This window comes from Talpa occidentalis, unplaced genomic scaffold (genome assembly GCF_014898055.3).
Source record: "Talpa occidentalis isolate TD23 unplaced genomic scaffold, MPIMG_talOcc4v2.1 talOcc4.2, whole genome shotgun sequence".
NCBI classification, from domain to species: Eukaryota; Metazoa; Chordata; class Mammalia; order Eulipotyphla; family Talpidae; genus Talpa; species Talpa occidentalis.
In genome coordinates, this window is record NW_023602073.1 from 104,411,221 (window position 1) to 104,430,966 (window position 19,746).

General features: G+C 34.8%; 1 protein-coding gene across 2 annotated transcripts in view; it reads right to left on the bottom strand.

The window, feature by feature from the left end:
• The window catches only part of ASCC3 (activating signal cointegrator 1 complex subunit 3), a 257,561-nt gene that overhangs the window by 231,008 nt on the left and 6,807 nt on the right, over positions 1-19,746 (bottom strand). For both annotated transcript variants that reach the window (XM_037520154.2, XM_054699051.1), the window contains exons 2-3: positions 18,054-18,180; positions 17,032-17,182 (exon numbers count right to left, since the gene is read on the bottom strand). In XM_037520154.2, the coding sequence (XP_037376051.1) occupies positions 17,032-17,182; positions 18,054-18,143 (241 nt within the window). In that variant the 5' untranslated portion in view covers positions 18,144-18,180. The remainder of the gene's footprint in view (positions 1-17,031; positions 17,183-18,053; positions 18,181-19,746) is intronic.

Here is a 19,746-nt window from a genome sequence, read left to right on the forward strand (position 1 = left end):
GGGACCCTCTCCCGGTGGCCGGGGATCGAACCGGCGCTATAGAGGCTGCGGGCAGCTTCGCAACCCAGCGCTCAACCGCCACGCCACTAGGGAGGCCCTACCTCAGCAATTTTTTACTTTATCTTATTATGTTCACAAATGTGTATAGACTAATAATTTATAAGTGAAGATAAACAGATTTCTGTAAATCTCTATATATGTTATTTCCAATTTCTTCTAGTAAAAAGTCTACTTTTACATTTACAAGAAATGTACCATCTATCCTTTTAGTATTTTAAAAAAAAAATTATTTATTTATTTATACAAGCACTGGGTACAGTCAGAAGCCGGGAGGGTGAGAGAATTCACCAGAGCCAGAACGGGGAATAGAATAGGCAGACTGACGAAACACACTGCTGAGGGGAGCAGCGGGCAGCTGGAGAGGTCTGTCCTGCCTTGTGAGACCCTCACCGGCGGCAGGGATTGAAGAAGCGCTGCAGAGGCTGTGGGCAGCTTCGCAACCCAGCGCTCAACTGCTGCGCCACTGGGGAGGCCCTATTCTTTTAGTATTAAGGAAAATACATGGTAAAAATCTCCTATAAATTAAATTACACCTTTAAAATAGCAATAGCATTTATGCACATTGTACTTATTTAGTCTCTATATGATGCTTGGTTTTAAGTAACTTAGGAATTATGGTAATTCTACAGTTAAGTCAACAGGGTTGGGAACAGTAAAGTCTGAACAAAAAATGGGAATCACATTACAAACTCATTCTATATCTAAATGGAAAATATGCATTCTGGGCCTCCCCTGGTGGCGCAGCGGTTGAGCTGCAAAGCCGCCCACAGGCTCTGCAGCGCCGCCGGTTCTATCCCCGGCCACCAGCAAGGGCCCCACATGGCGTGACAGACCTCTCCTGCCGCACCCTCTGCTCCCCTCAGCAGTGTATTTCGTCAGTCTGCCTGTTCTGTTCCCTGCTCTGGCTCTGGTGAATTCTCTCACCCTCCCACGCTTCTGACTGTACCCAGCTCTTATATAAATAAATAAAAATAAATAAATCTTTAAAAAAACACTATTATATATATAAAAAGAAAATATGCATTCTATTGTATGGATTATCATTTTGCTATTTGTAATATTTTTAAGACAATCTACTAAGAACTTTCACATTATTTCAATTCTCCCTAATAAAACACTTTCTATCTTTCAGATGTTAAATGGGAGAGTCAGAGTTAAATAATTTTGGAGGTCAGGCAGCTAGTTAGTTATTAAACAAGATTCAAAGCAGCCTTTTAACTCCTAAAGAAACTTCTTTTTAATATACAATACCGATTCCCCACAGATTCCAAAAAAATTTACCTCTGATTCTCATTTACTAAATAACTATATAAGTGAACAACCCCAGTAAATAAGGTAAAAATGGGAGAGTAGTCTTAATTACATTACCAAAAATGAAATTAACTTATTATAGATCACTGATTAATTTATATTACATACGTATTTAACATTCATTGAATATAATGCAGTGGATCCATATATTTTGCCATGAAATAAATTCCTCAACATAGTAAGTGGGAGGAAAAGTTATGAACCTACTTTTGAAGAAAAATGAAATAACTGTAGACTCATGCAAATGTGTACAAAGATAAGAAATAATTTTATCAGGATTTCAATTTTAAATTAGAATTGACATTTATTGATAAAATTTCAAAAACAAATTATTACTTAAAATGAAAGTCTAATAGGATAATTGTGGTTCATAAAAGTTCATGCCCCTGCCAAAATACTAACTACTTCTGCATAACCAACCCCACCACAACTCTGAGTTGGGCTGCTAAGAATGGACACACGTTAATCACCGAGAGGTGGTTTCTCAAACTGAGCAACGGCACCGATTTACTTAGAAGTTTCAATTTTTGTAAAGCGGTAGAGAACAGTATTTGTCGCCACGACTGACTATCCAACAAAGAGACTAGTTCACTCAGGAAATAAATAATTTCCCTGGGACTCTAATTTCTCCGGAAAGTCAATGATGACTTTCATGCACGCCGCCTTCCCGCAATACACGGGCTTGTCCCCCACCTCCCCAACCAGGGCGGAGACTTGCACTGTAGCGCTGGGTCAGCCTGTGATGACGTGGACCCACAAGGGGACTAGCGTCATCCAACTACCCGGATGAGGAGAAAGCTCGGGATTGGAGCAGATTATTGCAGAACCCGACAGCACTGAAGGAGAAACCCGGTTTGCTGGCACAGGCAACCATGATGCCAGCGCTCAGATCTTTTGGTGGCTGAATTATTACAAGAACGATGTCTGTAAAACATGTGACGAAAAGGAATACAATCAGAAGTCTGGCTTGTTAAAGCTCTGGCAGGTTCCACCTCCCCTCAACAAACGTGGAATTAGAAGGCACAGATACAGTGCTTCTCATGAGCCAGCTGAGCCAGCACAAATAAAGCGCCACACGGAAAAAAGGAGGGGGAGGGTCTCGAAAAACGCATGGTGAGCTGCTAGCGAAGAAATTTTTATTAAGTAGTTATTTTCTTTACACACTATACAAATCTGAACATTTAGATTAACTGTGAAAACTGTGTTCACAAATAACCTTTCGGTTGATTTTTATTGATATTTTACATATAATTTAGTTCCGAGTGATCTCTTAAGTGATTACTTATTAGGCTGAAGTTCTTTTCGTGCTATCATTTTTTCAAGCACTGGTTGTGCTAATCTTTCAGAGAATAAGATTTTAAGTTTAGTTTTGTCCTCAAGGAAACATCTCAGTAACGAATAAAATATACATTAATCAACTGAGAAATCTGAATGAAACTTAAAAACTGTGAACCTTTAGTATAAAGAAATTTTTGGACTACTTAAATATCTACTCTTTTAGTCATAAAATACTGAACAAGACTGTAAACAATAAAAGTGACAATATACACCTAGCATTTCAACTGCAATACATTTAAAAAGATAAACTTAGAAGACAACTAGAGTACTTTTCACCAATAACACATTCTCGTGTGGTCCACTTCACAGATACCAATATCTTCAATAGAATTTACGTCTATATTTTCATTTGATTGCAAAATATTAAGAATTAAAGACCTGTAAATTCTAACTTTTTAAAAGCCTGCCTTTAAAAAGTACAAGAATTTATTAAGTACAAAAGTTTAATTGAAAATTGAATACATAGATCTATAAACTATTTTTACCCTTCTTTGCTAAATATTCAACTGTGAAGTTATATCTTAATATTGAAATGTTCAAAGCTGTCAAATTTATTTTTCCATGTTCTATACAAACTTTCAATGTCCATTTCCCCCCGCAACTTGATCTGCAACTGTAAATACTATAATATTACAACCCTGCATCACTGTCAACTTAAGCTCATTCCATTTGTGAAAACAGAAGCAAGAGAAAAAATTATCCATATGTTACAGCTGAACAAAGATTAGCTAACATACATTAATAACTATGACAACTTCTTTAATATCTAAATTATTTACCAGCAACTTTTCTAGGATATCAAATAAAAATATAAAAAGAACGAGTCATACACTATACCATATCCCTATCATTTTTTCCTCTACATATTAGTAGAACCTATTAGTATAATGTTTTTAACCACAGTATCTAAAATTGTAACATTAATCTTGAGTATTTTCCTCATATTACAGTGAAACTTAGATACAGAGGTTAAGCAACATAGAGCTAGAATCATTTTTTTTTTCTTTTTTGTGGCATTATATCATCTTTTGAATAATCAACAAGTTATCAAACTTAAGATGTTATAGAGGTAAGCCTTTCCCATATGACTTTTTGAGGGAATAAAATGAACAATTTATGTTATATAAAGTTGCATAAGTAATATAATATAGTGAACTTAATTTATTTTAGAATGTATAACTCTGAATCAAAGCACCTCCAGCAAAACCTTGCATTCAGTAGACAAAGTATTCAAGAAATGTTCAACACAGTGAAGGAGTTGCATAAATGTTAGTATTTTTCCTACCTACATATATAGAAATTATTGCCTTCAGGGAGAATAAATAATTAAAGGAAAGCAAATAGAGAAATATATTTGACAGAGAATAAGAGAAGTAACACAAGATATTAAAAATAGTCCAAAGCATTTCCATGTTTTAAAGTCAGTTACTTCATTTTGTGTATATTCATCACAAAATGTGGATACTCATAGTGTAGACTTTAAGTCAGCATCCATTATCATTTCTAGTATTATAAAATCCTGCATCAGGGCCTCCCTGGTGGCGCAGTGGTTGAGTGCTGGGCGACGAAGCTGCCCACAGCCTCTGCAGCGCTGGTTCAATCCCTGGCCGCTGGGCGAGGGTCCCACATGGTGCGCAGACCTCTCCTGCCGCGCCTGCTGCTCCCCTCAGCAGTGTACCTCGTCAGTCTGCATGTCCTGCTCCCCGCTCTGGCTCTGGTGAATTCTTTCACCCTCCCGCACTTCTGACTGTACCCAGTGCTTGTATAAATAAACAAATAAATCTTAAAAAAAAAAAAAAATCCTGCATCAAATTACAACTTGACTACTCAAACTACCAAATAACTAAATTTCAATTAGATTTTATATGAAAGTTTCCTATAAAACATCATTTTGAATATCACTAAGGAAATAAACTATCATTGAACAAATCACCTAGCTCACTAAATTAAACTAACTGATATATATATATACATGTTTGTTTGTTTTTAATGTCCAAAGAAAACCAGGAAAAAAAAGTTTTTAAGGTATTCACTGTAAGTTAGAACAGCTTGATGCAAACAGTGGATTGCCCAGTGGGGGTTTCTAGCAGGTCTGCTTGCAAGAACAGGCTGACCATGGCAATCAAGTACCACAGAGCTGTGGTAATTGAATCCTCGGTCCCACAAATAGTTGAAATCTTCATATTCAGCATCCTGAGTAGATAAGTACTGGTGCCACCCTCCACATGCTAGGCATCATATATCACCCTCCTAGATCTAATCTTATTTTCAATTTGATCAAAGTTTTATTGCTCCAATATGATCATTCTTAGAAATCTAAGAGTGAGAATATGTGGGATCTAATATCATAGGAAGATCATTTGCGCCCTCATACTCTCCTCTAACCGTCCCAACAACTTTGGAATTTATATAAGGACTTAATTCCAAACCCAGCCTTTTCTCTCAGCTGCTTATCTGTCAGTTCCTCCACCTCGTGGTTATTTCCCACTAGCACCTACGGTCATTCCTGCACATCTGCCTTTTCCCCTTAAGACAAAGGTGTGGACTAAGGGAAGGCCCTAGGTGAGGTAGCCAGAGGTGTCCAGGTCCCTAAGCTAGGCCTCTGTCTATATCTCATTTTGGGACTGAAAAGCCAGACTTCCTAAGCACTCTGGAAGTGACTTCCTTACTTACCCAAATCTCAAATCAAAACTGACCTAGTCTTCATCTCCCTTCCATTCCTCAAAGTTCTGTTTTATATCCACACTAATCCCAGGGCCACTGTACTTGTCCTTACTGCAATCCTCATCCGCATCCTGCAGGCACTCAACCATAGCCTTGAGACTGGGGGAAAGAATCTTTGTATTGCTATCTTGGTTCCTAGGTCCCCTTTCCAGTCCTAGAGAAATGCAGTGACATCTAGTATACCCAAGGTTTCTTTCTGACTCCTTACTTTCCTAACTTACCTGCCGCCATATCATGTGCCTCATCGCTTCAAAAAAACAAGGGAGGGGAGCTCTTACTTGAGGAATTAGGTAGGTAAGGGATGGTGACAATGCAGTTCGGAATTAAGAACACCAAAAAACAAAAGTTAAACATTTGGTTCTCCCTACACTGGCTAAGAATATTGTTCTATACCCTTAAGTTTTAAATATCATGCTTCTGTATGAATGTTTAGCATGGGGTTTACGTAGCACTGTGTGAGAGTTGCCCCACTGGTACATTCATCCCCTAGCACCTCCTTTCGCAGACCTTCCACTTATGAATAAATAAAAAAACCACAAAGCCTTAAGCGCTCTCTCAGAAACCTTCCTTTTACTACATAAGCATGTTCCTAATAGCTGTCAATGCGCCTACACTGGAAATAGCCTCTTCTGCCCATAGCCCATTCTTTGTGCAGACCCCCATCCACTCCACACTTAACAAGTCTCATTTGCAAATAACAGTTGGATAGAAATTTTTCAATTTTCCTGTAATCTTAAACTTAAGATTATTCTGGTTCTAATTTTTTGCACCTGTCTTCTGCTAAAGATGCATAGTTAGGGTCTGGTTTTTTGTTTTTTTTTCCCCCCACCAAATAAGTCCTTATCTATCTTCTTGTCTTTGGGGAATGTAAACTAATGTTCTTATTTAAAAATTTTGTTTACTGTCCTATCCAGTGTTCTTTAGCCAGAAATCCTCTAGTGATCTGAAGCAATGTGACTGAAGACCAGTTCTTAAATAATGTGTTGGCAAGCTGCCTTATATTTAAAGAGGAAAAAAGAAAAAGAAGAAAAAAAAAAAGCCTGATTGTGTTATGCCAAATGAAAGCAACATTAAGTCCTAATTTATTGTTCTTAATTATCTTCTGTCATCCGTGAGTCCTCAGGAGCACCTACAGCTTCTGGTGTAATGCCTTCTCCTAAGGTATTGGTCACCATCTCACCGAAGGCCCCCTTCCAGTTCTTGATTCTCTAAATTAAATTTAAGGAGTCCCACTGTCTCCCCTTATCTACTGACTCATCTCCAAGCCAGATGAATTTTTTCCAGTGCCTCTCCCAAAATGGTGACCTACCATTTTAAGACTGGACCAGACAACAAGATGGGAGCTTTAATTCAAACATCTTCAAACCCCGTCTGTTCCTATATATGGGTGCAAGTCTCTGAAGCTCTCAGTCCTACCTCTATCTGCATGGAAAATATACTGTAATGCTTATATTCCAACTGCCCTCATCTCTAGTATGAATGTTTCCTCTGAACCCCACTCCCTCTCTGAGTATACTCCTAGGCAGCAAAAAGGGCACATGCCAAGGCCTCCTATCTGTACTTTGGGCTTCCATCCCACACCGCCCCAAGGGAATACCTGGATTCCCCATGCTGTCCACATATCAGCATTCATTCTCCATCTCCTTCAAATTCTTGCTTGTGGTGGTTTTTTGGGTATAATGGGGTTTTTAATATTATTGTAAACCAGTACAAAGAAAAAAAATAAGTATACACTTCAGTAATGTTGCATCCTTTTAGCAAATGCTTTGTAGTACTTTACCTGGTAATACTATAATGAAAATTAACTGCAACTTTAAAAATATCTCTATAAGGAATACAGTGCCAATTTTCTTATGTTAATGGAATCATAGCAACTTATAAAAGAATAATAATATACTGATAAACTAAAACAGACTGTGAAGTTGATCCTATTTTGAACTCTTGCCATTGCTATAACAACCATTCAATTTAGTTATCCTGTCATATTCCCAAATTATCTGAAATGCCTATTTATAGAGCTCATATAATTCCAAAGTCATCTATAATGTTCATTAAGTTATTTCAGCATTTTTTGATTTCTCTTGTGAAACTGTCCTGCACAATACCTCTGTCTCTGAAACATTCAAAACACATCTAGAATTCTGTTCCAAGTTTTCCTCTTTACAAATCCTTTCCTGTAGGGTTTCCTGCCCCTTCCATATCATCACATACTGGGCACATACATCTATCAAAACATTTAATGCACACTGAGCAACTATTTGTTGCCAATAGCTACCAGTACATCTAGATTATAATAAAATTGTTCAGTGACAGTCATTTACCAGGATTTACTCTAGGTACTTTGTGCTACTGCTTCACATCACAACTATGCAAAGTTACAGGAAGTCCTCACTTAAAATCGATAGTTTCTGAGAAAATGTAATTTTAAGCAAAAGAACGTAAGAAAACAATTTTACTACAGGCTAACTGATATAAACAGTAAGTTCCTGTGACACACTTCTGATCACAAAATCATCACTAGAGTTCTAAAGACTCAAAACACTTCTAAATTAAACAACAATTGGGATTCATTCATTCATTTTTCAGACCACGTATGTCAATTCAGGTGGCAATAACCTATTCCAGCAGCTCACAGCACAAGGCAGAAATCAACCATGGATGAGATGTCCTTGCAATGTAGAATGCACTTAGACACATATCAACACTAACTCAAACTGAAGCCATTTAGACATACCCATTAATCTAACATGCACATCTCTGGGATATGGGAGAATACCTGAAGAAAACCCACACTAATAAGGAGAGAATGTGCAAACTCCACACAGACAGCTATCTTGGTCAGAAATAATTTTTTCCCCTCACCAACATCATAAGAAAACAATTTTGAATGAAACATATTCCAGGAAATGTTCTATAGATGACTTAACAGGTTTAGAGAGATTAATCAATCCACTAGGAAATAAGAGAACCAAATGTGAAAATCACATATATTAACTCATTAAGTTAAAGTAATTCTAAGCGACAGAAAATCAATTGTATAAAAACTTAAAACCAAAATAGAATAAAAATAGTACAAAAAAAATAGCTGCAAATGATCTAAACAAAGCAGTAGCTTACTGGTTTCATCCATATATCTAAAAGTAAAATATAAGCAAGCGAAACTTATTCCAGGAATGCTATGATGGTTCAATTATTAGAAAATCTATTATCATAATGCAGTCTCAAAAAATTAAAGGAGAAATTTCTAGTGCACATCTATAGAAGTAGAGCAGACATCTGGTGAACAAAAGGTAACAAACGTGAAGAACAGGCCCAGCCATAAGCAGTCTTAGGCTCTAACACTACAAAGTTTTGGATCTAATACAGGGAGTTAAAGAGATTAAACAAATAGACCCACATGGTCTCTTTGTCTTCAGCCCTGAACTAGTTTTGATAATGAGCTCAATACATTCCTAATACATATTTTTAAACATGTATCATATGCAATAATACAAATAAAAAAATGATAACTAACAACTACTATATTTATGATGTAAATATAGACTGTATAAGGAGTTCTGATCAATAAAATTGGTAAAACTTTATTTTTTAAAAAATATGAAGGAAAGTGGGGCCTCCCTGGTGGCACAAGGGGTTAAGACACCACCTAGGAAGCTGTCCACAGCTTCTGCAGCACAAATTCAATCCTGCCCTGGTGTGCCAGGGAACAACCCACATGGCTCAGCACACCTCCTTACTTGTCCACTGCTCCCCTTAGTAGTGTACTTCAGTCAAATCTACCTTTTCTGTTCCCCACTGTCTCCAGCAAATCCTCTCACCCCCTAGACCTCTGGCCTGTACCCCAGCTCTTATATGCATAAATAAATAAATCTTAAAAAATGAAGGAAAGAAAGCTAAGTTAAATGGCAGAACATAGGTGTCTCTCATTTTTTAATCAATCTAAAATAGTTTATGAAATTACCAATATAAAAGTCATAATTTTCATTTTTTATTGAATGCATTAAGAATGTATACAATATACATATAGCTCAAAAAAATAAGCATAAAATGAACACACCTATGCAATTTGGGCAACTACTTCCAGAAATACAACGTTATCAATTCCCCAGAAACAACTTCCATATTTACTTTGAGTCGTTACCCACTTCTTCAAAAGTTACTAAACTGACTTCTAAAACCAGCGATTAATTACGCCTAGCTTTCATTTCGAATAAATAGAATCATACTATCTGGCTTCTTTAGTCACCATTAACTTATTTTCACCTGTAATTCCTGTTACTGTAAGACAGTCTACCTATATAACGTTTATGTCATGGCCACTAAAAAATGAATTAGGTTGTTTCCATTTTAGAGGTTACTGCAAGTAACAAGTCTTTTTGGTATGCATGGCCCAGCATTTTAAGGGGATATTTATGTACATATTAATGTATAATATGAACTGAGACTAGTCTAACCACAGTAGATACTACCAAGCAGCTATTTAAAGCAATAGTACTGATTAAAACTGTATCAGCCATGAAAATTGTTTCACATTCTTTATTCTATCAACAATTAGTATGCCAGTTATTTTTAACTATTTTGATAGGCATATAGTGGCATCTCCCTGATTACTAATAAAGTTGGGCACCCTTTCACTTTCATTGGTCATTCAATTATCTTATGTGAAGTGCTTATTCAAGGTTCTTGCCCATTTTTATATAGGACTATCTGTCCTTATTGACCTCTTAGGAGTTCTTACCGGGGATATAAGCTCTCTTTAGGGTCATATATGCTGAAGTTATATCTACGACTTGCCTTCCTCTCAAAGAATAAAAAGTATCAATTTTATGCCATCCAGTTTAGCAACCATTCCCTTTATGAATGCTGTTTAAAAAAATTTTTACATGCAAAGATCATGAAGAAATTCTTGTATATTATCTTCTAGAAGATTTTAAGTTTCATGTTTTGTTCTATATGTTGATTAGAATTACTTATATAGGTACTTTTTAAAAATTACATTTATCCATGTACTAAAAAAAGAGCCACGTCTCACTACTTGAGGCCTTCATGACAAATTAAGTATCCCTGAGTGAGTTTCTGAAGTCTATCCATCCAAATGGTTTACCTGTTATTCTTGCACCAACACCTCACTGTCTAAAATTACTGATCTTTACAGCAAATGTTAATATACAGTATAATAAACTCTCCTTTATTTTTCAAGGTTGACTTGGTTATTCTTTGCCTTTCAATTTCCATATGACTACGCTCAGATTATGTCAATTTCCACACAGAAACAACACAAACTCAAAATCAAACTTGCTGAGATTTTGAGATCACACTGGATCTGTAGCTCAATTTTTAATAAAAATGGTATTTTTCTAATAGGGTTCAAATGCTTTGTATACTCCTCCAATTATTTAGTTCTTTTTAAATTTCTCTCAATAATATTTCAGTTTCTCATTGCGAAATATTGTTCATCTTTTGTTAAATTTATTCCTATGTATGGGATGAGTTTTAATGCTTTTGTAAATGGCATTTTTCAAATTTGCTGCTGGCAAATAGAAATAAAATAGATTTTTATATTGACTTTACTAATCCATTTCTAAAGATAAAGTCACGTGAATAATGGCAGTTTGTTTTCAATCTTTATAAACTTTCTTTTCCATGCCTTATATTAGCAAGGTCCTGCAGTACGGTGAGAAATAAATGTGGTGATGGACATTTTTGTTTAATTCCTAACTCAGAAGAAATTTGTACAATACTATGCCATTAGATATGTTTAAGCCAGGTTTTTTAATAGATGTCTGTTATCAAATTAAGGAAGTTCATTTTTATTCCTATTTTACTAAGAATTTTTATTATTTGATGTTAGATGTTCATAAAATGCTTTTACTTCATCTTCTAATCATGTGATATTTAAATATTTATTTCTTTACATGAATTACATTTACTCCTACTTATTAATCCAGTGATATTTTGTGCACTCACACACAAATCTCCCTTATCTCCTGTGTTTTTGTTTTTTTTTTTAAAACCCATTTGACAGTATATTACTGTCTTCATGACATTTCACAAAACATTTTAGTATGTGTCTCTGGAGATCTGGGATATTTTCTTATACAATCACAGCACCATAATCTCACCTAATGGCATCCACCATATATTCAAATTTCTACAATGGCCAAAAGCATCTTTATAACTTTTTCCTGATTTTGGGAGTCAAAGATAGGAAATTATATATCATTTTTCTGTCTATAACCTCCTTTAATCTAAATACCCTCAGAAATGACATTATATGGCATCCCCCAGTAAAGCCATCAAGGCATATAGATTAAGATTTTTAATTATAAACTCAATCTCTTTAATAGTCAAATATTCATATTTTCTATTTCTTCTCTTGTCGACTGGAATCATTGTCATCTTAGTCCTGTGAATCTGTCAAAAGCTCTGCTCATCTTCTCATCCACCTCTTCTCCATTTGGCCTCTTCTTCTGTAATGGACTGTCACCTCTAGGATAAAGTGGTCCAAATACCAGAATCACATTTTCTGGGTTTATCTCTGCTTCCAGGTCTTGACCTCAGAGTTCTTCAATGCTCTGGTAGTATACTGTGATGCAGCCAAACAAATTTTTTTTTTACAGTTTTTCTAGTTACTCTTAACAGAAAGTTATTCCAAATTATCTATCTGCCAATTTATGGGAAGTACAACTCTGAACTTTTTTGGAATCTGCAATTTTCAAAAGAGCTATTAAAAAAAAAATACTTTTGAAAAATGTCCTGCCATGTCCAGTACACAATAGGCCTTTATTATTCTAAACGTCTACCCTTACTTCTACAAAAAGAATGATCAGATCCTGCTAAAATCTTTTTATACCTTTTCTAGTGTTTGCTTAATAAGCACTTTGTACCCTTTTTTTTTACTTCTCATTTTTTAATAATAAAATCTTGGGCCTCCCCTGGTGGCGCAGGAAGTTGAGCGCCGTGCTGTGAAACTGTCCGCAGCCTCTGCAGCGCTGTCAATCCCGGCCGGCCAGCGAGGGTCACACATGGCATGGCAGACCTCTCCTGTCATCCCCGTTGCTCCCCTCAGCAGTGTATTTCGTCGGTCTGCCTGTTCTGTTCCCCACTCTGTCTCTGGTGAACCTCTCACCCTCCCCGCATCTGGCCTGTACCCCCGTTCTTGTGTAAAAAGAATAAATAAATCTTTAAAAAAAAATAAAATCTTATTTCCTCGATAACTTAAAAGACCTAATAGTCCCCAAATTACCTAAATCATAACTCCTTTCCAACCTACCTTTTGATTCATATTTATCTTAAAGGCAAAGTTATTAAAGGCAAAAGCCATGAGAAATGTCAAAATCCAGATAAAACAAGGGTTGTAAATTAGAGAAGGTAAAACAAACAGATCTGTGAGTAGCTACTTCATCTGAGCACTGAAAAAAAAAAAACAAGTTTGGTTCTGGGTGAGTCTGGTTCTATATCCAGATCAGACTAAAATAATTTGCTCACGAAGTTTTGTAATAACTTCAAACATTCTGTTCTGGCTCTGGGAGGAGAGAGATTTAGTTACACAGATGATTAGGAAACTGTCAGTTTTGTAATTTGTGTTTGCACCATTCTTTATCTCTATCATCCTACTTTCTATCTACACTGTGAATCTTATCAGTCTCCTGAAATAGTAATTTGAAACTCATAACAGAAATATATGCCTAATATATGATGCATTTTATTAACTGCCACTTTCAATCTTGTTCTCTTTATTTTCAAAAATATTGCTACCTAGAGCACATAAAATGTATTGACAAAGTTTCACTGCCAATAGAAAATAGGTTAATATGACTACGCATATCTTCAAAACCTCTGGAGAAGATAGTTATGTAGTTAAAAACTAAGATTATTAGGCCCAAGAATATTACTTTAAATAATTCATATTTCCTCCCTAAAGCTCAGTTTTATTAAAATAATCTTGAGGAGATAATAAAATTATAAAATGTGTATGGGAATATATTAAATGTAAATCTTGAGAGGAAAAATAAAACAACAACCACCACAAAAAACTGACACTGGAAGACACTGTCAGCATCATGGTAGTAAAGGCCAACAGAAGACCTTTAGTTAGAGTTTCAGTATTTTATGTATTTATTGAATATCTTGCTATTGTATTCCTTGAAACATATTAGGCAATAAAGTACAAAGATGCTTTGATCCCTGGGCTCTCTGTCCTTGTATTGCCAAGGCTTCACATTCCCTCAGAAAGGATACATAAGTAAACACTTATGAACCAGTGAGAAAGTACTCTTAAAATGTATGAAAGAGATGACAATCTAATATAGTCTATTAAAATTAGAAAGCAGTAACAGAAGATATGAATGAAGTCTAAGGAATTTCCTCAGAGGTGAGAAGTCTTTTACAGGGGAACACAACTGGGAGAGTTCTCTTAACATATAAGTGACGAGAAAGAAAAAAAAAAATAGTAAGCACTACTCAGGAAGTTAACACAGTAAAACAATGCATATATGTTAGCAATAAAGGTTGGAGGTGCTAATATGGCAAGGAGACAAGCAGGTAAATGTACATCTCCTTTCTTTTATAAAGGAGCTTTTATGTCCTTTCTAAGGAAGTTGGTCTAAGGGTAAGTTGGGAATACTTTTACAAAGATCAGTCTAGTGTCGCTGAAGAATCTGAACTGCAGTAGTTCAGAAGCAAGATGGTAAAAGTCTAAACTAGGGCAATGATAAATATGTAAAGGAAGTGAATTTAAGAAAACCTGAAAAGAAGAGTTGAAGAATATGACCTGTGACTACAAGACAGGAAAGAATCTAGGATTTCTGTAACATTTATTTCAGATTTTGGGTCTAGTCCTACTTTGGCAACAACTCAATCATGGGATTCATTTGACCTTCACAGGCCCTGTTTTGTCAGGAATTGGAAAAGAGTTGAACAAGATGCTCCTGGCCCCGCAACTTAAAAAAAAAATCTGTTACTCTGACTACTCAATATACATGGTCTTATACAGGTACCTCATACTCTATTATATTCAATAAAACATAAAGATTATTCTTTCTTGTTTATTTTCTTGCTCTACCTTTCCACTAATACAATTGCACCAAAATTACCTATGCCAAAATTGCAATGTAAGAAAAATCACAAAGACATTTTTTTATATAAGACTAATCTTTTCAAAGCTGCTAGTTCTAATTACATTTCCAGTATCGGCAATATGTTCTTTCAGAAAGAGTGGCTAACTATTTGTCAAATACTATTTTCACTAAGGTTAATAGCTATTCAACTTAAACATAGCATTAAAAAGTACATATAACAGAGTATTTGCCTAAATCCAATCCTAAGATTTTTATCTGCCATGAAATAGTCTTTTGAGACATTCCACCTCACAATAATAAATTCCCTAATCATATAAGTTAATTGATTAGTCCCTGTGGATGTATTAGATGTCTCACCAAAATTCCTAGGATTATTAAGTTTAACGACTGGCATTTAAAACAATGATTTTTGACTTGTCAGAGAAATTCAGGGAAGTATTCTAAAAAGATAACATTTTTTAAAAATTTTAATTTCTATGTCATAAATAAAACAACTATGCAGTCACTATGCTAAACAAGCTGAATATTTTATTTACTGATTTTGCTAAATTTTCTGAAGCACTTTAATAATGGAACTAAAGCAGAGAAAGGAAACTCAGCAGGACCATTCTTGCACCTCCCTGCCCTCAATTCTTTAGCACAAACCCCCACCATCGTGACCCCTAATGTCTTAGTAACATCTTAGATATGAAGACAAGTCAAGGTAATCCAGCTAGACTGGAAACTCTGCACTTTTACTATTTTACAATGAATTTAACTACCTCTATATTATTAAATTATAAAGTATGATTCCATGCTAAATGCTATCAAAAATCTCATCAAAGTATCCTCTAATTCCTCTAGGCTAAGTAAACGCCATCTTACTAAAGCCCTTTGTTTTCAGATCCTCTAATTGCAAAAATATGACATTTATTTTCTACTTACGCGATTTAAACAATGAAGGCATTCAATTCAATATTATACTAGATTACAAACATAGGAAGTGATATATGGTTAAGAGATACATAAAATGCATTTAAAGATTTATGGGCCTCCCCGATGGCGCAGCGGTTGAGCGCTGGGTGCGAAGTTGCCCGCAGCCTCTGCAGCGCTGGTTCGATCCCCAGCTGCCCCCCGGCCACCAGAGGAGGGTCCCACATGACGCGCAGACCTATCCTGCCGCCCGCTGCTCCCCTCAGCAGTGTACTTCGGTCCTTCTGCCTGCTCTGCTCCCCGCTCTGGCTGTGGTGAATTCTCTCACCCTCCCGCGCTTCTGACTGTACCCAGTGCTTGTATAAATAAATAAATCTTTAAAAAAAAAAAAAAGATTTGATGAAGTATGAAATATAACAGAAGCACCTCCCAAAGTTAGTGTAGGGAAGAAAATTACGAACAAGCATATATGGTAATGATTTAAATTTTTAATCTACCATGAAATCATGTGTGGAAACTTTTTTCATTATGTATAAAGTGAATCTTCATCAAGACCCGACAATATGCCAGGCACTATTAGAAGCACTGGAGGTAGAGTGTTGAGCAAGAAAAATAAGATAGTTTTCTTACAAATCTTAAATGCTAGTAGCAATACACAAAGTAAGCAAAATATCAGAGAATAACAAATGTTATGGAAAAAACATTGAGGGAATTTTTGAGATAAAGAGTGACTGGGTAACTTGAGAACAAATTGTCAGTGAAAGCCTCATTAAAGAAATAATTTTTTAGCTGAGTTCAGATAACAAAAAAAGATCTACCCACTCTTGAGATTAGGAAAGAACATTCAGCATGTACAAAGACCCCCGAACAGGCACCACCAGGATGGCTTTTAGGAAGAAAAGGCTTTGTGTCAGAAAAGTTAGTAAAAGCAAAGATGACTCAAGGTCAATAGCAAGATAAAAGTTAGATCACATAAGGTCAGAGTAGGAGTTTAAACTTTTGGAGATAGTTATCTGATTTTGGAAAATTTAAAACTATCTCGTAATGTTAACTATGCTTTTTAGTTATCAGAGTTTGGAATGAAATGATGACTTTCATTGAACAAACTCAGATAATTTACCAAAGAGTTGTTTGTTTGTTTTTTTTTCCCTCAAATTTGGGAAAGTAGCCTGTATGTATACTATTACAATCTCTAATTATAATTTTCTCCAGCTGATGAGAATATTAGTGTGCAAAGAGAACTGAAACAAAGTTTAGCTTCAGGTACTACTTTTCACTGTGTATTAGGTAGATTTCTATAAGAGACTGAGCTATCTGGCTTTTAAGTTTCCTTAAACTTTTATTTACCTTACCCGTACTCAATTAAAACACTGTATTCCGAATTCTAAATCCCTATAAATACTTCATTTTTGACTATATTGTAATTACTAATTTACTTTTGCCTCCCTGACATTATTATAAGCTCCTAAGCAGATAAAACTGCCTCTCATAATTATGAGTAACTTCCTGTAAATTTTAGCTTTCCACTATATAGCATATAGCTTAAAAGGAATCTATTTTAAAACTTAGTTGTTCTTTAAAATAAAACAAACAAAAAAAACTATACCTATTTGTTTTGCAGCCTGCAATATATCTTTTAAGTCTTCATTTACATTTTGCATTTCACTCTTCTCCAGTTTTTCATTCAAAAATTTTACTATCTTCTTCCATGTTTGGTCCAAACCTACAGTTTGTTCATGAATTTTAGATCTCTTCACCTGAAAAAGACAACATAATATGTAGATATATATAGAAAAATTTAAGATAGCAACATTAACTATATATAGAACATATTATTTTAATTGCTAAGAACAATGCAAAACAACTCTCATAAAAACCTTAACTGTTCATGTGTAGCAAAATTTTGTATCACTGTTAGAGAAAACATCGATTTAAAGTCAGTTAAAAATCTTTTCCTAGTATCAATCATTAAGTGAAGCTATTAATTATAAAAATGCATAAGGACTTTAAGCAATAAATCCCAACCTACTAGGAAACAATGTAAAATATTTTATAATAGAATCAAATTAAGGAGTCAGCAATTAAAATGAGAGATTTTTTTAAGAAAACAGTATAGGACCAATTCTTTCATACACTATATTATATGGCTCATTCCTTTATATGTACAGTTCATATACTGTCAGGCCTGTAAAGTAATAAATAGCAATTATAAGAAACATATATATATATGAGGCCAGCTACTGAATGAGTTCAAGAGATCAATATTCACATCTCCCATGTTATAGAATAGACCTTATTTCTGTTCATTTGACATAAATTTTACCATGTACTCAGATGATCGAGAGGTAAATTACTGGATTAAATTACAAAATCAACTGCAAGAGGAACCTTAGGTACAGAAAGTTTAAAAAAGGATTCAATATCATAATTCAGAGTAATGACAATATAATCATAGGTGTTTAATATAAGTAATCCCATAGGAGACATCAATATACCTATTCCCCTTTTTGGTACAATACCAAGAAAGAGAAAACTTGCCATTTTTAAGAACACAAAACTGGAAAAAAAGAATGTCAGATATCTGCCTATATTCTATGTTTATAGTGGTTTTTCATCTTAAAATTTTACCTTTAAGTCAGCCACATCTTCATTGTAATTATCTTGCTTGGTGACATTTGAAAAGGAACGCAAGGCTACTGTGAGACGAGGTAAAGCCATCTATGTTATTCAATCAGTGACCCATACAAGGAGAAACCTGAAACCAAACAGAACAAGATGATATTTATCCATTGGGAAGAAGAGATGTAACCACACTCAACACATTGATCTATACAAGAGAAAAAAGAAACCAATTAGTTAAAAAGCAATTGCTACCAGTGTTGAAAAATTCTCCTGGCTCCCAAGTTTTTTTACTCAAACATTGGCTATTGTTGGTAAAAAAAAAAAAAAAAAGAACAAAAAATTCTTCTTGTGGGCACTATTACATTCCTTCACTATGACTTCTACAGATACCCAAATATAGGTCTCAAATACTATATCACCACCACAAGGAAACCAACCAACAAACTCTAAAAGTATTTTCAGGTAGCAATGAATGCTCAGCTCATATTGGACACCACACATTTCGAATGGCAAAAAATTGGCAAAGAAACAAAGGCTGGTAATGTTTCTAGGGTTAAGGCTTTATAGCACAGGGACTATAGGACAATGGGGCATAAAAGATGAGTTATTAAGTGCTGGATTTGAGGTCCAGACAAAAGGAAAAAAAAAACAATCAATTAGGAAGTTTTAAAGAACACATCATAGTATCTAAGGTTAAAATTTATGGTTTTCACATACTGTATGATCTTACTTATATGTGGAATTAAAAAAAAAAAACAACAACACAACTCACAGAAAAAGATATTAGATTCATAGTTATGTTACCAGAGGCAGATGTGGAGGCAGGAAACACTACAGGAAGGTAGTCAAAAGGCACAAGCTTCCAGTTATAAGATAAATAAATACTAGGGATGTATGTACAATATGACAACTTATAGCTTGCATATGGTCTGATATATAGAAAAGTTATTAAAAAATAAATCCTAAAAGTTCTCATCACAAGGAGAAAACTTCTATTTTTTCTTTCTTTTTACTATATTTATATGACTAGATGGATGTTAGCTGAACCATCTGTGGTAACCATTTCACAATGTATATGCATCAAATCATCACATCTTTAAGCAATGTATGTCAATTACTTTTCAATGAAACTGGAGGGAAAAAGAAGTTATGACTGCTTTACCTGAAAAAAAAATTGTCAAGTAAAAAAATAACTAGTTAGTCTACACAGATATTTTTAACTTAGCAATTTTTATTCCACATCAATATGGCTTACAAAATGACAAATGTATAAATGAAAAAAAAAATCCCTTAAAAAAAATTGTAGCACCTGAAAATACATGTAATGTCTAAAAGATTGAAACCCTAAAAGCTCATTTTTGCAAGACAGAAGCACCTACCTGTGAGTATTTGAATGAATCTTTAGAGTGATGATTACAGATATTTAGAGGTAAAAATTAAAGGTCTTAAAAAAGCCAATTGTCCTTTTTAATGTTCAAGTAGGTCAGAAAGAAAATCTGCTAGTAGTATATCTTCTTTTGTGAAATGATACTAACCAATAATCAATCAGTGGGCTAAAATTCTAGTACATATTATTCTGAATCACCACATAGAAAACTGTTAAGATACCTCCTTTATATTACAAAAACTGCTTCTGAACTCTAAAAACAGTCTGAGACTGCTTGGTGGTTAACTTTAAGAAAATATATAGTTAGTGTAT